This window comes from Hypanus sabinus, chromosome X2 (assembly GCF_030144855.1).
Source record: "Hypanus sabinus isolate sHypSab1 chromosome X2, sHypSab1.hap1, whole genome shotgun sequence".
In the NCBI taxonomy this organism is placed as follows: Eukaryota; Metazoa; Chordata; class Chondrichthyes; order Myliobatiformes; family Dasyatidae; genus Hypanus; species Hypanus sabinus.
Genome location: NC_082739.1, coordinates 39,152,289 through 39,175,334, shown reverse-complemented (window position 1 = coordinate 39,175,334; position 23,046 = coordinate 39,152,289). Strand labels below are relative to the sequence as shown.

Here is a 23,046-nt window from a genome sequence, read left to right as displayed (position 1 = left end):
TTAAAAAGCAGTGCCACATGGGTTCTTCATTAGGAAAGACATGATCATGTTTTTTTAAAAAAGGCAGAAAACAGAAGAATCCAATGGTTCATGAAGAGTGAGTACCAAGTGTGAATAATCATAAAACAAAATCAGAAATGGCTGTCAACATCAGGAAGATTGATGAGTTTGATTATACAACAGAGAACAGGCTCATGCATACTGAGCTAATTGAACAATATTTTGAAGCAAATGAAATAGCCTGAGAAACGAGTACCAATTTTGCTGAGAGCATTGGGTTTGAAGGCATACAGCTTGTTTCAAAGTTTAACTGCTCTAACCAAAACATCCGAAATCAGCTTTGCTAATATTGTCAAACTGATGCAGGAATATTTGGAACCAAAGCTATTGGTGATTACAGAACAATTTAGGTTTCATAAGCAGAATCAAAAAGAAGGGGATGTGGCGACCCACTTCCCAGCGCACTCGAACTGGCTCACAAAGTGGCACACGCTGGCATTGAGGTCAGTCCCAAAGAGGGCGCCAGGCCTACTTCACCAGCAAGGGGAAAAGCCCACGCACGGGAAGAGACTGTGAATACATGGCCCCTACAGCATTCCCGCCTGGGGAGGGCGGGATCAGGAAGGCTTTAAAGCGAGGCCACGAAGTTTGAATAAACCTCTTTTGTAACTGCAGCTCACCGACTCCATGTCATTATTTCAGCGCTGCATGTAGCACACCACTATAATTGGTGACTCCAATGGCCCAAACGATATTTGGGCCGAAGATGAACGACACCGCATCTGTTCATGCAGTTTCGTTAAAACTGCCAAGCTTCTGGATGCTGCGACCTCACCTGTGGTTCCAGCAAGCAGAAGCCCAATTCCACATTCGGCAGATAACCTCGGATGCCACACGTTACTACTACATGGTGAGCTCCCTCGACCAGGAGACAGCCACCCAGGTTGAGGAGTTCATACAGTCGCCCCCAGTGGACGGCAAATACACAGAATTCAAAGCCTTGCTCGTAAGGACTTTCAGACTCTCACGGCGTGAGCGAGCTGCCCACTTACTGCACCTGGATGGTTTGGGGGACAAGCCACCGTCAGCTTTGATGAACGAGATGCTGTCCCTGGCCAGAGGTCACAAGCCCTGCCTCATATTTGAGCAGGCATTCCTGGAGCAGCTGCCCGAGGACATACGTCTGTTGCTGTCCGACGTGGATTTCAGCGATCCCCGGAAGGTGGCGGCCCGGGCGGATGTGCTGTGGAAAGCCAAGAAGGAGAGTGGGGTGTCCATCGCACAGATCACCAGGCCATGCTCCCAGCAGCAAACCAGACCAGGCCAGGCTGCAGAGCCTGCTAACCCCAAAGGCAGGGGTGAGGAGACCAATGAACAATGGTGCTTCTACCACCAGCGGTGGGGCACAGAAGTCCGCTGCTGTAGCCCGCCCTGAAAGTTCCCAGGAAACGCCAGGGCCAGCCGTCGCTGATGGCTATGGTGGCTGGCCATCAGGATAGCCTCCTGTATGTCTGGGACAAGCAGTCGGGATGCCGCTTTTTGGTCGACACCGGAGCCGAGATCAGCGTCTTACCTCCGACGAGTTACGACACCCACAACAGAGAACCGGGTCCCACCCTGAGGGCTGCGAACAGCAGCACAGTAAGGACCTACAGCACCCGTACGGTGCGGCTACAGTTCGGCTCCAGCCTGATCACGTGGGACTTCACACTGGCTGCCGTAGCCCAACCGCTACTGGGAGTGGATTTTTTGGGAGCTCACAGCCTGCTGGTCGACATGTCGAGGAAGAGACTGGTACACGCCGAGACCTTTCAAGCGTTCTCCCTGGGTGAAGCCCAGTTGCCGGCCCTTCACCTAGACTCCATCACGCTGTCCAACAAAGACTTCACCAGAGTCCTGGTGGATTTCCCATTGGTTCTGGCACCGCAGTTCACGGCAGCCATGCCCAGACACGGCGTACAGCACCACATCCCGACACAAGGACCACCCCTCCACGTCTGTGCACGAAGACTTCCCCCGGACAAGCTTCGGCTGGTGAAGGAGGAGTTCAAGAGAATGGAAAAATTGGGGATCATACGGCAGTCTGACAGCCCATGGGCCTCCCCCCTGCACATGGTGCCCAAAGTAACAGGGGGCTGGAGACCATGCGGCGACTACTGCAGGCTGATTGAGGCTACAACACCGGACCACTACCCTGTGCCGCATATTCAGGACTTTGCAGCAAACCTGCACAGTGCACGGATCTTCTCCAAGGTAGACCTCCTCCAGGGATACCATCAAATCCTGATGCATCCGGACGACATCCCCAAAACAGCACTCATCACCCCCCTTGGCCTTTTCGAGTTCCTCTGCATGCCGTTCGGCCTAAAGAATGCCACACAGACGTTTCAGCAGTTAATGGACGCGGTGGGACGCAACCTGGACTTCACTTTCATCTATTTGGACGACATCCTCATAGCCAGCAGCAGTCGTCAGGAGCATTTGTCCCACCTCCGTCAACTCTATGCCCGACTGAGTGAATACGGCCTGACAATCAACCCGCCAAATGCCAGTTCAGGCTCGACACCATCGATTTCCTGGGCCACAGGATTACTAAAGACGGGGCAACCCCTCTGCCCGCCAAGGTAGACGTAGTCTGCCATTTCCCCCAACCCAACACAATCAAAGGCCTTCAGGAATTTGTGGGTATGGTGAATTTCTACCACTGCTTCCTCCCTTCAGCTGCCCGAATCATGCACCCCCTGTTCGCCCTGATGTCGGGTAAGGGCAAGGACATTACCTGGGACGAGGAGTCTGCCGCCGCTTTCATTGCAGTGAAGAGGGCAAATGGAATGTTGGCCTTTGTTACAAGGGGAATTGAATACAAGAGCAAGGATGTCCTTTTGCATTTGTACAGGGCCCTGGTGAGACCACACCTGGAATACTGTGTACAGTTTTGGTCTCCAGGTTTAAGGAAGGACATTCTGGCAATTGAGGAAGTGCAGCGTAGATTCACTAGGTTGATTCCTGGGATGGCAGGGCTGTCTTATGCAGAGAGATTGGAGAGATTGGGCTTGTACACGCTGGAATTGAGGAGATTGAGAGGGGATCTGATTGAAACGTTTAAGATAATTAAAGGATTTGATAGGATTGAGGCAGGAAATATGTTCCAGATGTTGGGAGAGTCCAGTACCAGAGGGCATGGATTGAGAATAAGAGGTCAGTTATTTAAAACAGAGTTGAGGAAGAGCTTCTTCTCCCAGAGAGTTGTGGAGGTGTGGAATGCACTGCCTCGGAAGACGGTGGAGGCCAATTCTCTGGATGCTTTCAAGAAGGAACTGGATAGATATCTGATGGATAGGGGAATCAAGGGATATGGGGACAAGGCAGGGACTGGGTATTGATAGTGAATGATCAGCCATGATCTCAGAATGGCGGTGCAGACTCGAGGGGCCGAATGGTCTACTTCTGCACCTATTGTTTATTGTCTATTGTCTATTAAAACCAAAGAAGCCTTGGCAAACGTCATGATGCTAGTGTACCCCAGAATGGACGTCCCTACCGCCCTCACAGTGGACACATCCAACACGGCAGTCGGTGGAGTGCTGGAACAACTCATCGAGGGTCGCTGGCAACCCCTGGCGTTTTTCAGCAAACACCTATGACCACCCGAGCTCAAATACAGTGCTTTCGACTGGGAACTGCTGGCGCTATACCTGGCAATCCAGAATTTCAGGTACTTCCTAGAAGGTAGGCCCTTCACCACGTTCACGGACCACAAACCGCTTACCTTTGCGTTCACGAAAGCATCCGACCCCTGGTCATCTGCCAGCAGCGACATCAGTCCTACATCTCTGAATACACGACGGATGTCCAGCATGTCTCGGGAAAGGACAATGTCGTGGCGGACGCCTTCTCCTGCCCTAACATCCAAGCCCTGTCCCAGGGGGTAGACTATGAAGCACTGTTGGAGGCACAGCAGGCAGACGAGGAGATCCCTAGTTACAGGACTGCAGGTTTGTTTGGCGCGGACTCCACAAGCAGGTCAGTGAATGGGCCAAAACGTGCATGCAGTGCCAAACAGCCAAGGTGCAGCGGCACACCAAAGCTCTGCCGCAGCAGTTCCATCCCACCCACCGGCATTTCGACCATATTCATGTGGACATCGTGGACCCCCTGCCAGTGTCGCGAGGAGCGTGGCACCTCCTGACTATCGTGGACTGGTTCACAAGATGGCCAGAGGCGGTCCTGCTCACCGACACCCCCTCCGAATCTTGCACCCGGGCACTGATTGCCACCTGGGTATCTTGCTTTGGTGTACCGGCCCACATTACCTCCGACAGAGGTGCCCAGTTCACCTCCAGCCTGTGGTCAGCTATGGCCAGCCTTTTGGGGACACAGCTTCACCACACAACTGCCTACCACCCACAGTCAAACGGACTGGTGGAGCGGTTCCACCATCACCTGAAGTCGGCTCTCATGGCCCGCCTGAGTGGACGAGCTCCCCTGGGTCCTGCTCGGAATCTACACAGTGCACAAAGAGGATCTGCACGCCTCGTCGGCCGAGTTGGTGTACGGCATACCCCTGGTCATCCCAGGAGAGTTTATACCAGCCCCAAGGGGGCAAGAGGAAGAACCCGCAGCAGTCCTGGGAAGACTACGCGAGAGACTCGGTAACCTGGCCCCCATACCCACTTCGCAGCATGGGCAGAACCCATGGGCATACCCAAAGACCTGCAAAACTGTAAGTTCGTTTTTGTACGCTACAGCGGCCCTACGAGGGGCCGTTTACGTTGATCAGAAACAATGGGTCCACATTCGATCTGGACATTGGGGGGAAAGAGGAGGTTTTCACAGTGGACTGACTCAAACCGGCCCATGTGGACTTGGCACAGCCGGTCGAGATTCAGGCACCGCGGTGCAGAGGCAGACCTCCCAAACAGAGACCAAGCCAGACTGTGGATATTGGGGGGTGTATCGCCGGTTCTGGGGGGGGGGGGGGGGGTTATGTGGCGACCCACTTCCCAGCACACTCGAACCGGCTCACAAAGCGGCGCGTGCTGGCATTGAAGCAGGTCCCAAAGAGGGCACCAAGCCTGCTTCACCAGCAAGGGGAAAAGCCCGTGCGCGGGACGGGACTGTGAATACGCGGCCCCTACAGTATTCCCGCCCAGGGAGGTTGAGATCAGTAAGGCTTTAAAGCAAGGCACACCGCTACAGGGAGTCCATTTCAGCGTACGTGACTGAATTGAAGGATTGTCAGTTCAATGATAGGCTTAATGACGTACTGAGAGATCATTCAGTTTGTGGAATCTCACAAGAGAGCATTCAAAAATGGCTCCTAACTGAAGCACAACTTACATTTAAAAGACAGTTGAAATCACTGTTTCAATGGAAACAACAGATAGAGATAAAATTGAATTGCAGTCACGAGTGAAAGTGAGTGTGAATAAAATTGCAGCATATAGATGAGGCCCACCTGGCCAAACAAATTGTGCTACTATTGTGACAGGGGATCACATACACCAGATAATTGCAGATTTAAAAGCAAAACTTGCAGAAACTTCAACAAAATAGGACACATACAAGCAGCATGTTGAAGTGACAAAAATAAATGGACTACACAAGGAAGAGAAAAAGTTCAAAAGTCAAATTGCAGTTTCAAAAAGAGTACTAATCTGCACACTGCTGATAAAAAATCTGATAATGATGAAGGTGACACAGGACTATGTAGCCTTAAAATTTACAGTGTAAAAATTAACACTAGATCAGCAACATGGCTTAAGCCAGAAGTGAACGGCATATTAATTAAAATGGATTTGGACACTGATTTAACAGTTTCAGTCATTCCACAAAAATGAATTTGAGCGGCATTTCAAAGATTCTAAACTGGAGCCTTCAGATATCCAACTAAGAACTTATACTGGAGAAAAGATAACTCCTGTGGGAATGAAATTTGTAACAGTAAAATGCAACAACCAACAAGCCACATTGAGGTTGTATGTGGTTAAAACAGAAGGACCAGCATTGTGACCCCATGATTGGCTGAGACAACTACAACTTGATAGGAGATTTATCTACAATTTGTATGCCACATCCGCAGCAATAGAGTCAACTGAAAGTGAAAAGAAGGAACTGGAGGACGCTACAACTGTCTCCATGCTGTACACCATGAACTATTGTCAAACAGAGGGCAAACAGGTGTTGGTGCCAACCTCTGTTAGAAAGCATATTGGACTGAGGAAGGGCCGTGCTGCACAGAGGAATATTGAAAGTGACAGAATTAATAGCCCAACTACAAAAGTATTTGTAGGCTTCTGATATGTTAATTAGGCACTTACTTGTGAAATGGGGCTTGGTTTTAAGTTAGAAAAGAGTTCAAGGAGCTTCAGGAAAGTTGCAAGCATTCAGCTTTTGTGAGTATAAAGAACTAGAATCTGCACTACGTGTATTAAGGTTATTGAGTGAATTTCAAGTGGGAGACAAAAAGCTGCCTGTAAAAGTAGATGCAAAGACCAAAACCCAGCTGGAGGAATGGAAGGCCAAACAGAAAGGAGTCAATGGAGATATGAAAGCAGAGGATTCATCACATGATGTTGTGGATGCAGAAACTAAGAGGAGAGATCAGATCGTAAAAGGAGCAATAGACAGATTAATCAGAATCAGGTTTATTGTCACTGTCATATATCATGAAATGTGTTAATTTAGCAGCAGCAGTTCAAATCAAAACATAATACAGAAGAAAAAAAATAAATAAAAATAATAATAAATTAATTAATTACAGTATATGTATATTGAATAGATTAAAAATCGTGCAAAAAACAGAAATATATAAAATAGTGAGGTGGTGTCCAAGGGTTCAATGTCCATTTAGGAATCAGATGGAAGAGGGGAAGAAGCTATCCCTGAATCACTGAGTGTGTGCCTTCAGGCTTCTGTACCTCCTATCTGATGGTAACGGTGAGAAAAGGTCATGCCCTGGGTGCTGGAGGTCCTTAATAATGGACGCTGCCTTTCTGACACACCGCTCCCTGAAGATGTCCTGGGTACTTTGTAGGCTAATACCCAAGATGGAGCCGACTAAATTTACAACCCTCTGCAGCTTCCTTCAGTCCTGTGTAGTAGAGCACCACCCCGCCCCCATACCAGACAGTGATGCAGCCTGTCAGAATGTTCTCCACAGTACATCTATAGAAGTTTTTGAGTGTATTGTTGAAATACCAAATCCCTTCAAACTCCTAATGGAGTATAGTTTGTGTCTTGCCTTCTTGATAACTGCATCAATGAGAATAAGAGAATACTCCAATGAACTAAATGGACCTTCCCAAGATCAAGATGCACAAGCTAGAAGAAGAAAAAGGAAGGAAAGAAAGGTGCCCAGAGCTATCACAGCCACTTCCTGCAGTCTTAGAGCCAACTCCTACAATCACCACGGAGGAGGCCCCAGAACCTGAGATTGTTTCACAACCACTAGTCTCACTAGTAAGCAGAGGAATCCCCCTTGTCAAGAAAGACATCACACCACAAAAGTAAGAAAACTCCCACAGCGATTAAATCTTTAGGCCTCAATGGGACAAATTAAAATTTAGGATATTGTGAATATCTGTATATGGTAGTTGTATTATATACTATACTGTGTATATAGTTGAGATGCATTCTCTATACAGTCGGCCCTCCTTATTCGCGGGGGATTGGTTCCAGGACCCTCCCCCCCGCGGATACCAAAATTCGCGGATGCGCGTCCCTTATTTAACCTAGCCTTTAGGACCCAGCGGAACTCCGGACTTTATTTAACATGTCTCCGTGAAGTGGACATTAGGACCTGGCAGTGCAGCTCTAAATCCGCAGAGTTTCTGTTCACAAAAATAATCACGATCGCGATTGAAAATAAGGTGGAAGTAATAAAGCGATCAGAAAGAGGTGAAACGCCATCGGTCATTGGAAAAGCGTTAGGCTGCAGTTGGTCAACGATCGGAACAATTTTAATGGAGCATGTGAAAGGCCCTGCCCCGTTGAAAGCTACAATTATTACTAAGCAACGCAATAGTTAAATTATTGAAATACGTATGTTTCTTAAGTGTTTTATATGCATAGAAAGGTAAAATATGTACTATATACTAAGAAAAACGTTTAACTAACTGACGCTAAATAATACAGCATGTATCTATTCCGACTTCAAATCCGACTTAAAGACGGACTCAGGAATGGAACTCATTCCTAACCCGGGGACTGCCTGTACTTTTAAATCATTTCTAGATTACTTATAATACCTAATACCATGTAAATGCAGCTCTGAATCCACAGTGTTTCTGTTCACGAAAATAATCACGATCGCGATTGAAAATAAGGTGGAAGTAATAAAGCGATCAGCAAGAGGTGAAACGCCATCGGTCATTGGAAAAGCGTTAGGCTACAGTCAGTCAACGATCGGAACAATTTTAATGGAGCATGCGAAAGGCCCTACTGTATTGTTTAGGGAATAATGACAACAAAAAAGTCTGCACATGCTCAAGCAATGAGTGCTGGAGAGAGAACTCCCGGGTTTTCCCGATCTGCGGTTGGTTGAATCTGCGCATATGGAATCCGCGGATAAGGAGGGCCGACTGTATTGAGTTGGAGCTCATAGCTAAGCAGGGAGGAGTGTGTGTGTGTGTGTGTGTGTGTGTGTGTGTGTGTGTGTGTGTGTGTGTGTGTGTGTGTGTGTGTGTGTGTGTGTGTGTGTGTGTGTGTGTGTGTGTGTGTGTGTGTGTGTTCATTTAAATATTCAAAAATTCATTTGCAAATTGCATACATCACACTATCACGTGATACGTGCGCACCTCACTTAAAGTACATATGTTAGACCCACATTTCAGACTCCCGTATCTTCCTTTGAGTTAGCTTAATGTCTTGAAGTTACAGAAGGTGACACACCCTACACTTTGTTCTGTTTCTATTAGCACAGGGAAAGGAAATTACCATTATCCTGCTCATGCCAAATCTACAGTTCAATTAGATTATGGTCTGCACTTCCAACTCTATTTACCTGCTTTAGCACTGAACTGTATTAACCTCTAAGGGCTTATTTCATTCTGATGAATATGTGCCATTTTAAGGCCTGAGGTGCTGTGGCCTAAAGACAATATTCCAGCCGCAGCTCAATAGGGGCTCTGCATAACTGAAGCCCACATCTTCCCTTTTACACGCTGACTTCTTTAAAATAAAGGCTGACATTCCATTTGCTTTCTAGTTGTTTTTACTATCAGTTTACGAGTAGATAATTTACATAACAGAAACAGAAAAGCTGGATGAATTCAGCCAGCCAAGCAGCATTTCTGATTTTAAAAATCCATATTTCAGGTCAGAACATTTATGTTCTTGAATTCCCAAATCTCTTTATTCCTCTGTAGTTCCTATTCTTAAATCATGGCCCAGGGAAGCCCAGGTCCCCTCACAGCACTAGTGGATGGCTATGCAAACACAGTGACTTAGACAGCAAGCAAGGCCTAAAGGCTGATTTATACTTGTGCATATGGGCTACACTATAGCCCTGATTTTCACTTCTGCATGGGCCCTACGCCGTAGCGAGCGTGCTTTGGTGTGCACCAAAACGCTAGTTGGCGGTGGGGTTTCTATGCCACTGTGTTGAGTTTCTTCATGAGAGACATGGACGAGGAAATGCATTTCAAACATTTTTGCACGTCAGCAGGTAGATTTGATGATTTGGTTCATTCGCATCAGTGTACAGACATGGCAGAGAAGAAGCAACTGGAAATGCGTAGGAGGAAATGCGATGCTACCAAGCGGACCAATCACAGTTGTTGCAGTCTGCGTCGCCGCGACGTGTGAGTAACTTTTCTGGGGAGGTGCACGTCACCCTACAGCATAGGGTACGCGGTACCTATGGCGTAGATGTGGCACACAGGTATAAATCAGCCTTTAATCCCATTCTTCTTACTGACAAAGCTGTCACCATCATGAACCTTTGACACTGATACATTCAAAATCACTCAAGAGGTGGGTTTTTTTAAAAGAATGCTAAACATCTGGAGTGAAGGAGAATGAGGGGAGATCTCAAAGAGGTATACAAAATTATGAGGGTTTTAGAAAGGGTAAAGACTTGCAGGCTTTTTCCCCAGGTTGATTGAGACGAGAACGAGAGGTCATAAGTTTTAAAGCAAAACGTGAAATATTTAAGGGGAATTTGAGGGGGGTCTTCTTCACTCATGGAGTGGTGCAAATATGGAACAAGCCATCATTGAAAGTGGTAGATATGAGGTAAATTGTGATATTTAACAGAAATTTGGATAGGTACATGGATGAGAGGGGCATAGAGGGCTACGTTTAGGATACAGGTAGATGTGACTGGACAGAGGATCAGGCTGGTACGTACTGGATGGGCCAAAGGACCTGTTTCTGTGCTGTAGTACTCTGCGTCTCTGTATAAAATAATTAGAAGAATTTTAAGTTAGCTGTCTAAACAGGCACACATATGCACACAAACACAAACACACCTAGGAGAAAGCATGACTTAACCTTCACCTAGCCATTGATTTCTCTCATTCATTGATTCTGTTTTAGATCCATCTTATTGACTTGATAGAGATGGAGTAGTAGATTTCCCAGCCTGACAGCATTTGGGTTTGCTTTGCCCTGTTGGACTTCGTAGAGTCACAGTCCAGCACTCTGGTCGCACTACGGTTTCCATTCAATAACTCAATTGAGGACTTACCTGCTGTAGATTTGCAAATGATCAGCCCAATAACATCTGATCAAATCTAATATAGGCAAGTCTAATATTATTTTTTCATTAAAGTTCATTGAAAGAGCTGTATATATTCTTCTTGCTTTGTAAACTTTGTCCTTTACCTGGTGCATCGTAGAAACGGTTTGTTGGTCTGGCTTCTTTATGCATATTTTTCGTAGTCCCTTGACATGCTGTGGCTGGTCCTGTATAAAATGAGAGGGTAATAATTAGTAATATAATAACAAAAAGTTGCAAATATAGATCATCTTTCACGTAGCCTAATTGGTAATTGGTTTATCATTGTCACGCAATAAGATGTGATGAAATGCTTCTGCTTTGTATGCCAACCAGACAGATCATTCGATACATACAGTAAGTACATTAAGGTAGTACAAAAAGATAACAAAATAGAAGGCAGAATATAGTATACAGTTACACAGAAACTGCAGCACTGCTCAACAAATAAAGTGCATAGGTCATGATGAGGTACACAGATCGAGAGATCACAGGTTCATTTTTAGTGTATATTTAAAACTTTGCATCATCTGCAAACTTACTAACTTACTCATTTACATTTTAATCCAAGTCATTAATTTATATCATGACCAATAGAGCTCCTAACACTGATCCCTGCAGTATACCATTGATCAATCTCAATATCCAATTACATCACTCATTAATCATCTCCTCTTCTGAATGCCTATCCCTTGTGCTTCCTACTATATCATTCCTACCTCCCTGCATCATTATTATTCAAACTCCAACACCCAATATATCTCTCACATTTCTTCTTTAGACCTCAAGTTTGCATATCCTCAAATTTGGCATTATCTAATGTCTACCTCTTTACTGTTCCCCAGTTCAAAGTAAAATTATTATCAAAGTACATATAAATCACTATATACTACTCTGAGATTCACAGTAAATACAAAGAAACACAATGGAATCAATGAAAAACTGCACACAAAGATAGACAATCAATATGCCAAAAAAAAACAAATTGTGCAAATACAAAAAAGAAAAAATAATAATAATAATAAATAATAAATATTGAGAACTCAAGTTGTAGAGTCCTTGAAAGTAAGCCCATAGGCTGTGGAATGAGTTCTTTGTTGGGGTGAGTGAAGTTATCCACTCTGGTTCAGGAGCCTGATGGTTGAGGGGTAATAACTGTTCCTGAACCTGGTGGCATGGGACATGAGTGTCCTGTACCTCCTTCCTGATTGCAGCAGCAAGAAGAGAGCATGGTGAGGGTCTTTGATGATTGATGCTGCTTTCCTATGCTGCGCTCTTTAATGGTAACACTCTCCACCTTGGTCCCCTGATGAGGACTGACTCATGGACCTCCAGCTTCCTCCTCCTGTAGTTAATAGTCAGCTCATTGTGGGCTGAGATCCACACTGTGATCTTTTACTTATGATACTGTGAACTGAAAGACTGCAATTTAGATTTTGTTAACATCTATTAACTACATTAATAATGGCTTTCACTTAGAAACAGTAAATGCTGGACGCACTCAACAGGTTAGAAGCATTCTAATGGAAAGATGAAAAAGTTTGTGTTTCTTTCCACAAATGCTGCCTGACCTGCTCAGTATTTCCAGCATATTTTTTATTTACAATTCCCAGCATCTATAGTCTTTTTTTGGTTTCCAGTGGGTTTTATTTACCTTTATCCTAACATCTGAAAATAGAAGTAAGAAGTGTTCTCTTATGAATACAGGTAATTGAACCTGGGTCACCTACCAAAACGTCTTCACCTTTCTCCTGATGCACTGTGTCAACTGGCACCGGGGCAGATTTTGGTTCATTTTCAGGTTTGGGTGTTTGTTTTTCCTGAGAAAATAAAGTGGATAATTATTCTGATTATATAGCTAACAAATCAGTTATGTTTTCTGAAGGACAATTCATTACAATCTGTCTGATTAAGTCAGTGTTAATTATCACTTACAGCTTTAAGAAAGTAAGAATAAGTTGAGTCTGCACAAAGACTTATCGCATTGTTCAAAAACACCTCAAAGCACATTATATTTAATGAAGGATAGAAGGTTAGCTTTAAGGGTTCATAAACCTTTTATTTTCTCCAAATCTATGGATGCATTTGAGGGAGAATCCAAAACTACATTATTTACAGCATCCGTAGGATGGTACCTCCAACTACTGCATATTATGTATTATAATAGCTAATTTAGGTGCTCCCATGGCCCTTGAACTTAATCAGCTGTGTAAAAGATGTATTATCCTTTCTTGGAAAAACTAACATTTAACATTTTAGCTACTACAATAATGTCATTTGCTTTGTGAGAAGATTTGTTGTACTTTCAAGTTGTTCTTAGGTAACACTGCATACCCACTCCCTTCTCTCTCCTTATTTATACTGCATTACCTTGATTTCTAATGAATTGAGTTGCTTGGAAACTCTAAAATGCAAACTATATTCTGAGATGGAGAATTTTAATCTGGATAAATGCATGAGATTAGATGTGGGCAAACAAGATTAATGCTAAGCAAAATGTGAAACCAGCCTGTTAATTCTGGGTTTTCCTGGACAACATAGGGGGAGGATAAAGCAGCCCAATCCCAGGAGATGGCCTTGCAATTTAACCATTCTAATCGGGATGGAACCAATTCAATTAACTTTCACACCAAGAAAGATTGGATTTCAGGGAAATACTGTAAATAGAAGTGCTGATGCTAGAGTCTGAAACAAGAACAAATCTATTGAAAAATAAAATTGATCAGTCAAGCAACATCTGTGAAAAGCTAAACTGATTAATATTCAGCTCAGGGACCCTTCCTCAGAAGCTGGGTTTCTTAAGCCTCAGCAAACCCAGTTGGTAAGTTAATTGTCATGACACCATTATTTGTGAGGTAGCATGACTGGGACTACTTTACATAATTTTCCATCATCTCCCACCATGAGATCTCAAAAATGGCTTCTCCAGGATCAACGCACAAAAATTGCTGGAGGAACTCAGCAGGCCAGGCAACATCTATGGAAAAGAGTATAGTCGACGTTTTGGGCCAAGACCATGTCCTGATGAAGGATCTTGGCCTGAAATATCAACTGTACTTTTTTCCATAAATGCTGCCTGGCTTGCAGAGTTCCTCCTTCATTTTGTGTCTTTTGCTTTGATTTCAAGCATAGCTTCCCTCTGTTGGTGTCATGGTTCAGACATCAGATCCTCCACTTACTCAACCCCACTTCCAGGACTGAACCCATTTCTCAGTTCCTCCCACACCTAATTTCTACTCATTTTCTGTTCTATAACCACCTACTGGTCAGACAGCAGATTTCTGGGTGTCTTAAAAAAAAGGAAAACACAGGAGTATTGTTAGGTCAGAAGAAAGGAGGTAAACAAGAAGGAAAGCTTATTCTAAATACAGCTTGTTAATTGGAAGAGAGCATACAATAATGGGAAATGTGTTCTTGAGGATTATGCACAAACATGCTTTCAGCTTCAATAGTGCTAGTGTCATTGTTACCCACAAACACTCTGAAAGCTGCTGCAGTATTGCCTAGAACCCTGATCTCCAGGGGTTTTAGTATCTGGGTCATTCTTGTCTCCAGTTAATTTTGCGCTCATAGTGAAAAATGTGTGACAGATTCTCCTGCAAGAGGAAGGGAACTATGTCAGAGAACATCTTGCTCTGTATTTAGGTCATTTAGACCATGCTTGACTTGGTGGCAATATGTGCAAACAGTGAGAAGGGTAGGTGAGATGTGTGTGTGTGTGTGTGTGTGTGTGTGTGTGTGTGTGTGTGGGGGGGGGGGGGGGTCATTTTCTAATTCAGATTTTAAACCTGACTTAACTTAAAGAAGTTACTGTCAAGTGCTCAGGGTGTATTCATTGACTATAAGTGCATATATAAGGACATACAATTTCTTGAGGCACCGCACAAATGGCCTTATGATTGACTCGTCATATTCAAATCAAATGCTGCCTCTGCACACTGCTGCTTCAGGACAGTTTTCAGACTGCTCTGGTAAAGGGCTCTCTATTCATACCCCATTAGCTTCTCCTGACACATACCAAAAATCTCTGTATTCTATCACATCTTCCATAGCTGTCATTCTATATAGTTTTCCCCAAATTATTTTGCCTGAAGACAAACAATACCATTTTCTTCAATTTCTCCACGTAAATAATGCCCCTCTCCCCAGCAGATATTACCTTGCTAAACCTTCTGTACCTTCAAGATCTTGAATCATTCATTACATTTAACTTGTGTGCAACAGATCACCTGAGATCGAACCAGGTTAGAAGTTTTTAGAAGTTTATCAGTTCAGTAATCAATGCTCTTATTCAAAAGCCAAATGTCCCCTATAGTTGCACAATCACTATCCAAACTGGTCCTACCAAATTTATTTTGCCAGATCTCTCTGTTTTAGTATTCTTAAATGGAATTATATGATTCCTTCTTGTAATTGCATTTGCTACACAATTAGATCAATAGATTAAAAAGCTTTGCCATGAAATGTGTAATTTAATTATTTTTACACTTCAGAGTTAGGTAATGTATCTACAGTAAGTCTATTATGCAGTCCATGATTTCTACTACCCAAATGCAGTCATTTTAAGTTTATCTTTCTAAACGAGTTTGGTATGAAAATCATTGGAGCTTCATATTACAAATTAATTAAATCAACTGCAAATCAAATTCGCTGAAATTAAATTATAGTTATTATTTTATTTTAGTGCTGTATCAGGTGTGCATAGACCAGGCTGGTAGAATTACCCAACACGCCCTATGTTGGCACACAGAGTGTTAGGATGCAGTTTACGCCAATGATTCTGCACATGGTGAGATCCACATTCCAGAGGGAAGTCTGATAAACCTTTTCAATTTCAGAATTTTTATTTTTTGTGACATTTCTGCTTGTCTCACTCTGTGCAGGGTTACTGTGCAATCTGGATTGGGGGGATCAGATGAGAAAAATGAATTGAGATTCAAATCTGACAGCTCCAAGAATCTAATTTCAATCCAACAGATTTATAGTTCATAAGTGGCACTCAGCATCCAGATCTTGTAATCAAAATTGAAAACATAATAAGGAACTTCCTACAAATGGTGGAGAATGAACCATCATTAAAAACAATTTCAACCAAAGCAAATAGGAATTACAAGCTACAAACCAAACAGGTCTCTTAAGCAGCAGGGTGCCACTGTAATGTTTGACTGGAACTGCAGTTTAACATTCCATATTACAATGGAGAAAATGTTCTGTGAAAGACACCCTGCTCTGAACAATAGTCCTACCATAGACTGATGCCAATGTTAATCACATTTAAGGCCTTTGACTTTACACTACAGAAATTCTTCCTGGATCATAATGCTTCAATGCAATTTCAAGATTAATAAGGACATAATAACTGAGCCCTCTAGGCATACCTGTACTTTTATATCTCATTCTTGTAAAGTTATGCTCAAATTTTGTGGGCATTAAGAAGCACTACGATTCCCAGACAATGCCATGGGATTGCTTAAAGCTATGTAGTGAGGAAAAATCATTAATTGCCAAAACCCGAGATAGGAGTTAAATGGTGCACCTGACATAAGGCACTACACCTATGATTACAAGCATTCATCAACTTTTTCCTACTGTTTAATCTGGATGTAATACCTGGCTCTTAAATACGCATACTTATCACTGGTTGTAGCTTTGGCTGGTCAGTATTATGTGGAAAATTATAAGTGAACTAATCTCAAATGCAAAATCTTATCCAAATGAAAATGTTAAAAGATGCTAGAAACCTGAAATAAAAACAGAAAATGGGGTAAACTCTCAGCAGATCAGGCAGCATCTGTGGAAAGAAAATCAATTAATGTTTCAGGTCCAGGGCAGTACATCAGGACTGGAAAAGAGAGAAAACAAGTTACTTTGAGACAGAGTAGGTGGGGAGCGGACAGGTGGAATAAAGCAAATATCTCTGACAGGTGAGTGTGGTAATTCAGGGGTAGTTAAGTCAAACTAACCTCCTTTATCTGTGAAATATGATATAGTAGTTAGATTGTAGAACATGCTTGGCATGTCTAATTGGGAGTGAAGTGATGAATTAAAGTGACAGGCTGCAAAAGCTCAAGATCTAAGCATGGGTAGTCACTCCATAAAGCAACTGCCTGATGCACGTTTGGTTTCTTCAGTGTAGAGGAGGCCATTATGAACACTGAATGGAAAAAGTGCAAGTGAATCACTGCTTCACCTGGAAGAACCCCACCCATTCAGCCTGTGACCTCTTGTACAGTTACAATGAATGCCTGAGGAACAGCATCTCACCTTCTACCTGGGCTCATTGCACTCAGCAAGTCTTAATATTAAATTTCCAACTTGAGGTCAATCTTCACAAACAATATGCTGGAGAAACTCAGCAGGCCAGGTAGCATGCCTTAATGACTATCACCCGGTAGCACTCACATCTAGCGTGATGAAATGCTTTGACAGTTTGGTCATGACTAGACTGAACTCCTGCCCCAGCAAGGACCTGGACCCACTGCAATTTGCCTATCGCCACAACAGGTCAACAGCAGGTGCAATCTCAATGGCTCTTCACATGGCCTTAGACCACCTGGAGAATACAAACAGGATGCTGTTCATCGACTATACCTCAGCATTCAACAGCATCATTCCCACAATCTAATTTGAGAAGTTACAGAAACATTGGCCTCTGTACCTCCATCTGCAATTGGAACCTCGACTTCTTAACTGGAAGACCACAATTTGTGCAGATTGGTGATAATATCTCCTCCTCGCTGATGATCAACACTAGTGCACCTCAGGGGTGTGTGTGTAGCCCACTGCGCTACTCTCTATATACACATGACTGTGTGACTAGGCATAGCTCAAATACCATCTATAAATTTGCTGATGATGCAACCATTGTTGGTAGAATCTCAGGTGGTGACGAGAGGGGCGTACAGGAATGAGATATGCCAACTAGTGGAATGGTGTCACAGCAACAACCTTGCACTCAACGTCAGTAAGATGAAAGGGCTGATTGTGGACTTCAGGAAGGATAAAACGAATACCAATCCTCATAGAGGGATCAGAAGTGGATAGAGTGAGCAGTTTCAAGTTCCTGGGCGTCAAGATCTCTGAGGATCTAACCTGGTCCCAACATATCGATGCAGTTATAAAGAAGGCAAGAGAGTGACTATACTTCATTAGGAGTTTGAAGAGATTTGGTATGTCAACAAACACACTCAAAAACATCTATAGATGTACCATGGAGAGCATTCTGACAGGCTGCATTACTGTTTGGTATGTGGGTTGGGGTGGGGGGGGAAATTGCTTCTGCACAGGACTGAAAGAAGCTGCAGAGGGTTGTAAATTTAGTCAGCTCTATCTTGGGTATTAGCCTACAAAGTACCCAGGACATCTTCAAGGGGCGGTGTCTCAGAAAGGCAGTGTCCATTATTAAGGACCTCCAGCACCCAGGGCATGCCCTTTTCTCACTGTTACCATCAGGTAGGAGGTACAGAAGCCTGAAGGCACGCAGTCAGCGATTCAGGAACAGTTTCTTCCCCTCTGCCATCTGATCCCTAAATGGACATTGAACGCATGAACAATCCCTCACTTTTTTAATATATATTAGTTCTGGTTTTTTGCATGATTTTTAATCTATTCAATATATTTATACTGTAATTGATTTACTTATATTTATTACTAAAATTATTATTTTATTTTTTACCTCTACTTCTATATTATGTATTGCATTGAACTGTTGCTGCTGTTAACAAATTTCACAACACATGCTGGTGATATCTGATCTATGGAAAAGAGTACATTTGACATTTCGGACCAAGACCCTTTATCAGGTCCTGATGAAGGCTCTCAGTCCAAAATGTCAACTCCACTCTTTTCCTTAGAGGCTGCCTGGCCTGCTGAGTTCCTCCAGCATTTTGTGTTGCTTTGCTTGAATTTCCAGGGTATGCAGATTTTCTCATGTTTGAGATCAATCACAATTTTTTTCTGTTTATTTTTAAACTGACCATTTCCACCTGCACTCATTTTGGTTCAGCTTTTGTTTCGTTTGTATAGCTGGGCAGGATGCCTCAATGAAAGATGGCATCTGTGCTCAGTACTGTGAACTATTGTAAAGTCACTAACTTTCATTGTAGATCCAGGCACAGCTAGCTAGAAATGATGGTAGAACACTGCCTTTACAGATTTGGGAAACTGTGTCACTTTTTGCAAGGACTTTTGGCTAAATCTTGCAATGGCGTTGGCACTGTTAATGGTAGGTCAATGGTGTACACATCCATCTCTATCAAGAAAAAGATAGGAATCATCTACAATACTGAGCAATGTTCTAGCCAGTGTCAGTTAACTGATGTACTACTGAAAAATTTCATCCACTACTCTATTAAATTATAGTGACAAATCATGGCTGTCCTATTTCAACACTTTGTTGAAGATGACAGATTTGGTATTGATTATCCTCAGTTGGACATTCAGGAAGCAATTTGCTGTTCTTCCTCAGGTACTACCATTCACTGGTCCTTTTCAGGGAACTGCAATTCACTGTAGTACAATGCAACATTACCAACTGGATTGTTCAGTGTGCACATATTGTATTGGTGATCATGTACAGTACTGTGCAAAAGTCTTAGGCACCCTAGATTTTTACATAAATTTTATTTTAGATATTTTTTTGTCTTCTGCATTAGCGTCAGTAGAAAGGAGCAAATTTTAATTTCTAAATACTCATTTTCCAAAAACAAATGTTACAAAGAATTTTTTGTATTTTGTTAAAGGAAGTAGCATATCAAGTAATATGCTTTTCAAATTAGAACTTGATTTCTTTCTAGGTACATAACAAACAGGATGCTAATGATCAACAACATAATGAATTGAATGAACTACACAGATTAACTGAAAGAGAAATGGGTGTAGAAGGAATCAAACTGGGTGAAGTACAACCAAACTAAAAGCTGAGGGTGTGGCTGATATGACAGTTTAACCTTCAAAACATTCATTCTCACACCATGGCAAAAGTGAGCAGAGCAAAAAGTCACAAGTGGTCATCCTGCATCAGCAAGATTTTCCAAGCAGAAATTTTCCAGTAGATGAGAGTTTCAAGATGTGCTGTTCAAGCTCTTCTGAAGTAACACAAAGGAACAGGCAAGGTTGAGGACCAAAAACACAGTGTTTGGCCACAGAAACTGAGTGCAGCAGATGAGAGATACATCAAATTGTTAGCATTGCTATCAGCTTTGAACTCACAGAAACCACTGGAACCCAAGTACTCCCCTCTTCTGTCTGGAGAAGTCTGATCTTCATGGAAGAGTTGCTGCCAAAAAGCCATTCCTCTGAAGTGGAAACAAAACCAAGAGACTCACATACGCATAAAAACACAGGGACTGGGGTGATGAACGATGGCAACAAGTGCTCTGGGCTGACGAGTCAAAATTTGAAATTTTTGGCTCAAGCAGGACGCTGTTTGTTCGGAAAAGAGCTGGTGAGTGCTACGTGGATGAGTGTCTGTAGCCAACAGTGAAGCATGATGGAGATTCCCTGCAGGTTTGGGGCTGCATTTCGGCAAACGAAGTTGATCTGGTCAGAAATAATGGAATCCTCAATGCTGATTCTCATCCATCACGTAATACCATCAGGGAGACATCTGATCAGTCCCAATTTCATTTTGTAGCAGGACAAAGACCCAAACATAGAGCCAAGGTCATTGCTGGAGAATTTCTGTTTCCACACAAGACTCAGACCAAGGTATTCATTAGGAGACTCAACTTTCATGACATGGGGAGCTATCCCTCCGGAGAGCGATTACTCCATTTACAATCAGTACATGCACCCCCCCCCCCCCTTTAAAGCTAAGTCTAACAGGTATGGATTTTTCAACATTTCCATATTTGGTATTGTTCTAAGGAAGCTAGAGGGAAAAACATCACCTCGTAGTGTACAGCTGTAGGCTAAGGGCAACATCATGTAGTCTTAAGTCTACAGCAGTAGCAACACAATGATTTTCTGCTGATCCAGGCATTAAGCAATACAGACACACAATTCTAAAGTCTCGCACAGATATTTACCTGACCCCAATTAGCCAAAATCCTCTACAGTCATAAAGAACTATCTTCGGCGAAAAAAAAGAACAAGGAGTTCTGCAATGGATGGTACGGCCTCTACAGAGCCCTGACCCCAGCATCATCAAGGCTGTCTGGATTACTTGGAGAGATAGAAGGAAGCACGGCAGCCAAAGTCTGCAGAAGAACTGTGGTAAGTTCTTGAAGATACTTGGAACAACCCACCAGCCAATTTTCTTAGAAAACTGCATGACAGTGTACCCAAGAGAACGGATGCAGTTTTTGCAGTTTTAAAGGCAAAGGATGGTCACACCAACTATTGTCTTGATTTAGATTTTTTTTAATTATTTCTGTTCTCTATAGCGTTTTTTGATATTTAGAATTTTTTCATTTCATTAATTTTGAAAGCACCTTTGCTTTACAGGATGTTTTACATGCTCCTAAGACATTTGCACAGTGCCGTACATTGGTAAGTACAAGACAGAGCGGTGTGATGCTGACTTGCTTAGGAAATACTTTCAAGATGCTCTTCGAGGCTTAAAAACAAACGTGTTGTAATTTGGAATCTCATAAACATCTTCCAATTTTGACTGTGTTGGATCATAATTTATGAAGTAATTACAAGTATATGTGCACCTGCACAATACCGTATGGTAACAGGAAAAGGCAACAATAAAGGGAGGTAGAGGAAGCTTATGGTTTTATTCTCCCCAGTCTCTCTGACGCTCTCATGGGTAAGGATGTTAATACTTGCCTCAAAAGAATGAATTGGTTCTTATTTTGGACCCTTCCTCCAGGCTGGTGTTTCCTTCTGTGACAAGTTTTGCAAGGAAATGAGTCACTTGTGAATTGATCATGAATGATGATATGAACCAACACACAATTATAGGTCTCATTACAGAAATATGTCTCATTACAGATAAGAGGATGTTACAAATTAAGTCAGATTAAAGGTTCAAATTCCATTCTATACTGCAATCTCTATGAAGCAGGGTAAATGTAAGCATTTCAAAAACTTTGAATATACTTTTGGCATGTGTATTTGGATGAAAACCTTTGGGGAAAAATGCTAGAAAGAGCTAGTTTATTCTAATTTACCACGCCTTCTATTTTTAGTCACATTTGGATGGAGCTCCTTTAGTTTCACCGAAAATAGTCACTGTAGATGGCTCTTCCCTTGGGTGGGACCGAGAATTTGGAATGCACTTGAATGTCTCTTTTATCTCATTGCATGTAACATCAAGGACACAATCCTTGCAATGTTCCCTTGTGCCATTTTGATCCCTTCCACTTGAAAGAAAAAGAATCTTCAATTTTCTTTACTTCTGTTTACGTCATATGGCAGCTCTTGAAGTTTCCTGCATTGTACTATCTAGTGGTCTGAATCCTTGGCATTGCAACCAAAAATGGGAAGTTTTTTGTACCAAATCTTATAAAAATTATGAAACATGCAGTGGAGAAGTAATAGCAACAAAATATAAAAAATAACGAATATAGTTTTAGATTTTTAAGTTAACATCAGTGGTTTACATAAAATAGAGACTAATAAAACCAACAAAAGAGATAAATTCAAGAAAATTAGCGATGTAGAATTGGGTAGAAACAACAAGGTGTTAATAACATTCTCAAATACAAATACCTTTATTATCACATGCTATTTTTAACTCAAAATCATTTAACTCCTTGTCTGGTATTAGTGCACACAAAATACTGGAGGAACTCAGCAGGTCAGGTAGCACCTATGCAAAGGAATAAATAGTTGACATTTTGTGCTGAGACATCGACTCTTTCTGCCTTTTCATAGATGCTTTCTTTCCATGGATGCTGCCTGAACTGCTGAGTTCCTTCAGCATTTTGTGTACATTAATCTGGATTTCCAGCATCTGCAGAAGCTTTTGTGCTTTATGATTTGCTGCTATTAGCATATTTCTTTCAAATTGGATGCTGTCTCAACTAAATTAACATTCAATGTATCATCACATGGGCACATTTAGGACCCTTGCATTGACTTATGGACTAAAACACTCCATTCCAATGCAGAGTTGGAATAGGAAGAGTTTCTCCTCCAGTGGTCCAGGCATTACAGATGCTCGTCTTCAAATAATTTGTTTCACTCCATGTAAACCCCCCCCAAAAAAAAAAACAGCTAAAGGTTTTGGATACACCAAAGGCTATACCCCAATGACATTCAGGCAAGGGGCTTTAGACTTGAGCCCTAAGCCCAGTACTTGCTGCATCCTTGGCTAAGGTATTGTAGTAAGGTATTGTAGTTCAAAAATCTGGGAAACTACCTGTCCAAAACAA

General features: G+C 42.6%; 1 protein-coding gene across 1 annotated transcript in view; it reads right to left on the bottom strand.

Moving 5' to 3' along the window:
- The window catches only part of spa17 (sperm autoantigenic protein 17), a 55,235-nt gene that overhangs the window by 25,663 nt on the left and 6,526 nt on the right, over positions 1 to 23,046 (bottom strand). The window contains exons 3-4 of the mRNA XM_059957282.1: positions 12,451 to 12,540; positions 10,828 to 10,908 (exon numbers count right to left, since the gene is read on the bottom strand). Coding sequence (XP_059813265.1) covers positions 10,828 to 10,908; positions 12,451 to 12,540 — 171 coding nt within the window. The remainder of the gene's footprint in view (positions 1 to 10,827; positions 10,909 to 12,450; positions 12,541 to 23,046) is intronic.